The sequence below is a fragment of the Sinocyclocheilus anshuiensis genome, unplaced genomic scaffold, assembly GCF_001515605.1.
Source record: "Sinocyclocheilus anshuiensis isolate Anshui unplaced genomic scaffold, SAMN03320099.WGS_v1.1 scaffold2607, whole genome shotgun sequence".
Lineage (NCBI taxonomy): Eukaryota > Metazoa > Chordata > Actinopteri > Cypriniformes > Cyprinidae > Sinocyclocheilus > Sinocyclocheilus anshuiensis.
Genome location: NW_015549720.1, coordinates 143,401 through 150,840, shown reverse-complemented (window position 1 = coordinate 150,840; position 7,440 = coordinate 143,401). Strand labels below are relative to the sequence as shown.

At 34.7% G+C, this 7,440-nt stretch overlaps 1 protein-coding gene across 1 annotated transcript; it reads right to left on the bottom strand.

Annotated features, from left to right (window-relative positions):
• Nucleotides 1-2,214: 2,214 nt before the first annotated feature.
• Nucleotides 2,215-6,651, bottom strand: LOC107660769 (calcineurin B homologous protein 3-like). Its single transcript, XM_016450186.1, has 8 exons — nt 6,255-6,651; nt 5,390-5,459; nt 5,065-5,145; nt 3,785-3,924; nt 3,615-3,676; nt 3,379-3,486; nt 2,812-2,859; nt 2,215-2,599 (listed from the first exon to the last, which is right to left on the bottom strand). The coding sequence occupies exons 1-8, from the start codon at nt 6,331-6,333 to the stop codon at nt 2,522-2,524; spliced, it is 666 nt and encodes a 221-aa protein (XP_016305672.1). The 5' UTR covers nt 6,334-6,651; the 3' UTR covers nt 2,215-2,521.
• Nucleotides 6,652-7,440: the final 789 nt, after the last annotated feature.

Below are 7,440 nucleotides of genomic sequence, written 5' to 3'. Positions count from 1 at the left end.
TAGTGCCATATCATACCAAACATCATGCAAAACAGGAGGAAAAAGGAGACATGGTATCAATAATTAATATGTTAAATGTTTCATCTGATTTAATCGTGAAAAGCGCTGTACAAATAAACTTGACTTGACTTGACTTTGCCCTAGTCACACGCTTCTGTGGAAATAGAAGTAGGAAGATTCATTATAGGTCAAGTTCTGCATGGCAACGTTTTTCGGGAAAAACAGGGACAGGGACTGTTAAACAGGTTTTATTATGCTGTCTATTATAATATGCAACTGGAAAAAGCAAAATGTCTTGTACACTCTTCTCTACAAAACATTTACAGTAGAGGCATACTGAATCAGTGGAGGTCCTTCCCGGCACAACAATACATGTCAGAAGCTTAGCAGTGCCAAGAGTGTCATTGAATGTTGCAGAAGTTTCATTATGTAATGCGAGACGAAAAAAAAAAAAAAGATTTTGGAAATTCTTTTCTCAAGCATTGTTTTTTGTTGTAAATGAATCACATAATGCTAAACTGTACGTAATGTAAACCACTGGGAGACCACAGACGACTGTCATTCACTGTATTTCTTTAATAGTAATTTAATATAAAGATTTTTATTCTAAAGTATTTTTCAAATCAGTTTTAATAGTATTTTTGACCATGGGGGAGGAAACCTTTATGACGTACTTGCTAGTCCATCTAATTTAAGCAATGCAGTTTGTGTTGAAGAACACAAAGTAAATGACTAAAGCTTTAGACCTTGTAATTAATGCTAAAGGACTTTTATCAATTAAAAATTTGAGTCTTCCATTCCGGACAAATTCCATTCCACAACAATTTTTGGTGGAATACCTGCTTATGCTTGGAACATTGGATCCATCAAACTCTTACAGTACATCATCCAGAGAGTATTTTCCACTAGTTCTAATGGCAGGAGTTTTTAAATCGCTCCAATCAGCACACTGTTTATAATGATCTCTAGTAGTTGAATGACCCTGGAAACTTCTGTCCTGAAGTTGTGCAAAACAAAAGCTGCAAAACAGCTGTAGCAAACAACCCCAGTGATATTTGATATGAGACACTGCATCAAACTTCCTGATATCTGAAAAGTTGATTTCTGTAGAAGCACAGATGGGTTTTTTGTAGCGGTGCCCTGCTTACTAGCAAACCAAGGGAGTGGCACGTCTTTTCATGAAACAGAAAAAAAATGAGGGTAGTGGGTCACACAGTCTTTCAGAGGCAGCTTGTGGTGGGGAAGACCCCCTAATCAAATAACATGCAATCAAAACAGGTGCTTGTGTGAGAACTTCTTTCCTGTCTAGTGCTGGCAACCTCACTTGACACTTTCACATTAAATATGAAAGTGATCATCATCTTTTTACCGTCAAATACTGAAGAGATCTGAGAAATGCTTAGAATTGTTTCAGGGGAAAAAAACAACAGTGCATTACAAAAAGTGTTCAGTGTTGCAAAATACCGTTTTATTGTGGTAAATGCAAGTTGCAAGTTGATTCCATACAAAGTGGGTGCATGTACAGTCTTTTTTTCCTTATTTTTAAGGTTAACAGAAGAAACATTAATTCATTTTGAGACATTTTTGCATTTTCACAGAAGAAAATGCCAGATTCATTTTTGCAAATAAAATGTTCAACACAAGGATTATTTCTACTGTTAAACCTACATTTGTACAATCCATGCACAATTTATAACTGCTAACACAGCACAACTTCAGCTCTGTGTCTCAAAGTCTGTTATCATTGAACTATACGTGGTTAATGATATTGATTAAAGGTCTTTGGTGTCCACTAGCAGTTACAGATTATCGTTGTCATAGTCTCATTAATTGTTTTAGAATTTTTTGCGTTGTTTGTAATGTAATGTTTGCTGACACACTTTTAGTTGCCCTTGCAAGAACATGCTGAAACATGCTTATTGGTTGTACAAGTACCTGAGTATTTCTAAATCGACTGACTTAAACAAAGCCATGACATTAGCGATATCTGCTGGTTGATAGGAGTAACTGCAGTTCTTTTTTTGAGACTATGGATTCAAGTACTGCTTTCATTTATTAGTATTATTGCACATAAAAAGCACACAAAATTGCTATTGCTATATAACAGTGTTAATAATATGATTGTTCTATTCAGTATTAATATATTTCAGTGAAAATGTATTACAATTGCATTTGGTTATAAGCATTCAACTTTTTTTTTTAAATAGTAGGGTATATAGGTTATTTTAGAATAAAGACAAAATAATTACAAAAATTAAGTAAAATAAATAAATACATGCCTGCATAGTTTTAATTCTATCGTACCATAATTATGTAATATGTGCATGCAAGGCAAGGATTTTTAGATATCAATACACACTTTTCTTATTGCTTTTCAACTTTTGTAAAATACACTCAGAGTATCCTACAAATAATTCACAGAACTAGAGATCTATCCAAACTATTCTAAACCAGCCTCATCTAATAAAGTGCTTATTTTACTGGAAAATATACATTTATCCAGCAGTATTTAGACCTAATGTTACTTGCACAAAACAGTTGCATCCATGTTTAAGAAGCGAATGTGCATTCTTGTCTCAATTTCAACTCCATTAAGAATCTGTTGAGCAGGAAACCAAGAAAGAGAGTGAAGGCAGGTTATAACAGTAAGGCAAGTCTTACATGATCAAATTATACAACGTCTTATGTTAACACACGTCGTGTGTGATAATGTTTAATGCAATGCAAAGCATAATATTTGCCTAAAAGAAAAGAGCCAAATGGTGAATTAGATCATGTGGCTTATGCATATAAATGGACAAATTTACAAACCTTCAAAAAATGCTCAAATGTTATTCCTTCATAGAACTCATCAGGTGCCTGAAAAAACAAACAAACAAGCAAACGGACAGATTAGCAAGAGAGTGTGAGTGAGTGTGTGAGTGACAAATTTGTCCCCAGAAGTGAACTATATCTTCCATATGGAGGACATGCAACCAAGGACATAAACATGATATATCATTATATATCAAATGGATGGATGAATAAATAAATAAATAATTTCTAATTCTGAAAATACAAAAAGGTGACACCTAGAGTGCCCCAGGTCACTCACTTAACAAAATAAAATGTGCTTCATGTGGCACCATTTACATTAACTGTTTTTATTTTTATTTTACTAAACTCAAAAATATAAATTAATATTAATAAAGTAACCTGATAACATGAGGTAACACCAACAAATGTCAAATGTTTAAGTGTTAGATCGGGTGGAAAAAATTCTTACACAATGAGATTACAACTTTTTACAGATACATTGATAAAATAATGATATATTGTCAGATATATTGACATAGTTACTCCATGAAATATTTGTGATACAGCCTCTAAATAACATACCATGGGACCTACTGAGATACTGGCAACCTCCAGCATTGCAGCATCTGCAATGCCTTTAGCTGTCTCTCTTCCAAGAGCTCCACTACGGGACAACAACTCCTCTACTACCTAGACAAGACAGACCACACCACTGCTGAAAATCTGTGAAGATAATCATGAACTACCCACACGTAAACATATTTCATAAATGATTTACTCAGGTGGATTTAATTACACAAAAATTTGTTATTTCTTACATGTCTGTATTCCTCCAGTGTTATGGTTCCATCATTGTCGGTGTCATGCATGTTGAACAGGACTATTAAGAAAGAGACAGTATTGTATCAATACTACTGTGACTTTATGGCTCAGTTGACTGGTATTTTATCTCCATAATGTTTTGAATATAATTTCTGCATGCCCTTACAGCGCAGTTTGGCTCTTCTCATTTCTTCTCTCTGCTCCTCTGTGATATGTTGGGGTGGTGCTCTGAAGTACGACATGACCGTAAGGAATTCCTCAAAACCAATTTCTTCCACAGATCCCACACCTTCTTTCTGGAAGTTCCTGTGAAGAACAAGTGGGCATAGTAATGTGTTATTGCTCCATATCAACAGTTTTACTAAGCCCTGAATGCTAAACTTTCAGGTTTATGGTTTGCAGATGATTTTGACCAATGGCACTCTTATATCTTATATATAAGATATATATATGAAGAGTTTGGTTCCAAAACGCAATAAACGCCTTTTTTTTTTTTTTTTTTGAGTTTTTGAGTTTGAATACGCCAAAATCAGTATTGTATCTGGTCAGTATTGAAAAGTACATTTTTAATTTTACACAAAATGCGATATCCGCCGAGTTATTCTGTCATTGCAATATCGCGTTCATAATCGCAGATGAGTCGCATTCGATTATGAACGCGATATTGCGTAGCTTGTCAGTGTAAGTGTTTTTATTTATGCCATTAATGTTTTTGTTAATACAGCGTATAGCACTAGTCAACTAAATGAAAGTAACATAGCAAAGATGAATGCACTTTTGGAAGTTGAATGTAAGGGAAATGTCATTTTGGAATTTCTGTGGTTTAATGTGATATTTCAGCGGCTGTCATATGTGGATCAACTTACTATGTTGTGTATTTTCAACAGTTTCAATATGAAAAATAACTTTTATATTGATTCAATGGATTTATTGCATTTTGGAAAAAAAAAAAAAACGTGTCATGAATTTATTGCATTTTGGGAAAAAATAATAAACAATTTTATAATAAATCTTTGAAAATCAAAATCTGGATTTCAATTTTTAATGTTATTATAACTTAAAGATGCTATGTGAAAGTTTGAAACAGAAAATAGTGGTTTTCATCTTGCCACTTTCTTGGTAAGAAAACACATTTTTACTCAAATTAATCAAAATGTATTTATAGCGTTTTGGAACCAAACTCTTCATATATAAAGCTAACATATAAAGAAGAAAAAGCAACACAGTGCATTAAGACTTCCCTTTACTATAAAAGTGTTGTTTCACATCCATTTTGAATAAAGACTGCCACTGACATTTGTGATGTTTAATGAAACTTTAAAAATGTGACTTAGTATTTAAATGTAATCTCAAATTCAGAGGCAGTAGGGGATCATTTCAAGCATCACATAACTCTTGTCACTATTAAAACCATATAAAATATACAGTATATAAACAAGCACAAACCTACTATCGAAGAAAGCTTCTATAATCTGGGACCGAATTGGGTTGCTTTCTAGGTCTTGGATTGTTTTAAGGTCATCTCTCCTTTAAATGAGAACACAATTAAGTTTGACAGGTAAAAGGCAGGCATTATGGTTTGTATACTTGTGTATGAATATATGTTGTATAACCAACCAAACCACCTAAGCAGACACTAAAAGTCAGTACCAGCATAACTGGTTTGATTTGATACTTGAAAGGCATTCTGAACAGTCATTTTGTTTCAACACTCAGACAATAACAATTCTGCAGAATCATCTCCCACACAAAACAACCACTTGCAGATTACCGTAATGTTTCCTCGTTTTGGCTGAGCTGCTTAAAACGATTGTGGAGAATTGCGATCTGCTCCAGTGAAACTGAAAGAGAACAAAAGTAATGGAGACATGTGTGAAGTCAACACAACTGCTAAAACTTCTCTAAGATGCCTCACACACACAGCTGTTATTTGACTAACTCTTCTAACTGAATTATGAATGATCACATGAGTCATGCAGTAGCCTAACCTTAAAGAGAGGGGTCAACCAAAAATACAAAATTCTGTCATCATTTACTCACCATCATTTTGCTCCAAACCCATACGACTTTATTTCTTCTGGAGAGCACAAGGGTAATGTTAGAGACTGATAACATCAGTCATTGTTCAATTACATAGAAGAAGATGAAAGCAAGTGATAATTGAGTCTGTCATTAAGGCTGCCAGAAAACATCTCCATCTGTCATATGGGTTTGGAACAACATGAGTGTGTAAACGATGAATGGGTGAATTATCACATTTTGATGTTGTTTAATTACCTATTTCGGGTCTGCAGTACAGAGGTATCAAACTAAGCCTAACCACTTGTAAAATCAGATGCACCGTTTTGTCATCCTATGTCCACATAAACAATTATTAATACTAATAACCAAAAATCAACATTCATAGTTTCCACAGGTACGCTACATATTACACGAAGTAGCCTATATGCAGTACAGATCTGAGCTGTAAATTACAAGCAGTGCAAAGAAGATATTTCCGACATGTGACTAGGCTAAATGATTTATCATTTATATAATTATACGTTTCCTGTGTATATGGTGCTGCGTAGGTCAAATATTAAGTAATGGGTTGTTAATTACATTAAACATAAACCCTTCCTAATAGTTATACTCACAGCCTGTCTTCTGTGACAGGGTTCGATATTGATGGTCATCCGGCAAAGACTGAAAGCTTCCCATCACGATAGTGATCATACACCAATAAGCGTGTATGCGAGTCTGTTCCTCGATCTTCCGGTGGTTTAGGTTTCACTCACACACCCGTGTTTGCCTTGCAGAACACACGCATGCAAATTGCATGTGCCTTGTGAGAATTGAGAAAGAGAACATGTCCCCTGGGTCCTAGCGCCGCATGAACGTCTTCTGCATCAACTGCTGCTGTCCTAAGAATTCGCGCCTACTTTGCTAATCCAGTTTCTGAACTTTGATCACGCCCAAACCAGATATTAAAATATAGTCAAATATTGTGTCTACACAATGAAGAATGAAGACTGAAGAGAACGGAGTCATCGTGGCCGCATTCATTCATAATACATGTCCTCCGTGACATCAGCTGTACAGCTCTTTCTGGAAAACAGAAATGAAACACTGACATTTCTGAGAAGGCCACAGAAAAGCAGCCTTCGATAAATTGACGGGATAATAGCAAAGGAAGGAGATATACATCTATTTTGTCACGTCTAATAGTCTAAATTATTATTGCCCTGGCCTGAGCAGTATTGGCGTCCTCCGCCCTTTCCCTGGAAAAAACAAACTCGAAATCGTACAGTCCTTCACTCTAATTGCATTATTTATTTGTATTCAGCATCAGGCAATAATGGATAAGCACAAAACTAACCCATAAACTAGATTAGCTTGACAAAAGCTATAAAAAAGGAGGGGCGGTATAAAAAAAGAGAGGCCATTACCTAATTTAATACCACACTAGAAAAAATGATTCTTACTTTGTGTTTTTGTCTTGTTAACATTAAGCAAATCAAGAAAAACATATCAAAATGTAGTAAATTCATGCTTAAAACAAGAAGAAATATCTGCCAGTGGGGTAAGAAAGGGAAAACGGGATTATTTTTTTCTTAACCTATTGGCTTTTTTTTAATGTAGTTTTAATTCTGTCTAGAATGTTTAGATATTAATACTGGAAAACAAGGTAGGACAAGGTAGTAAGGTATGAGGTATAAAGTAGTCTACTTTTTAACCCTACTGGGAAAGAGAGAGAGAGAAAAAAAACTATGTAACTTTATGCTAAATACCTTTTTTAAAGCTATACTGTGCCCACAAGACTTGCTTTAAAAGTCATATAAT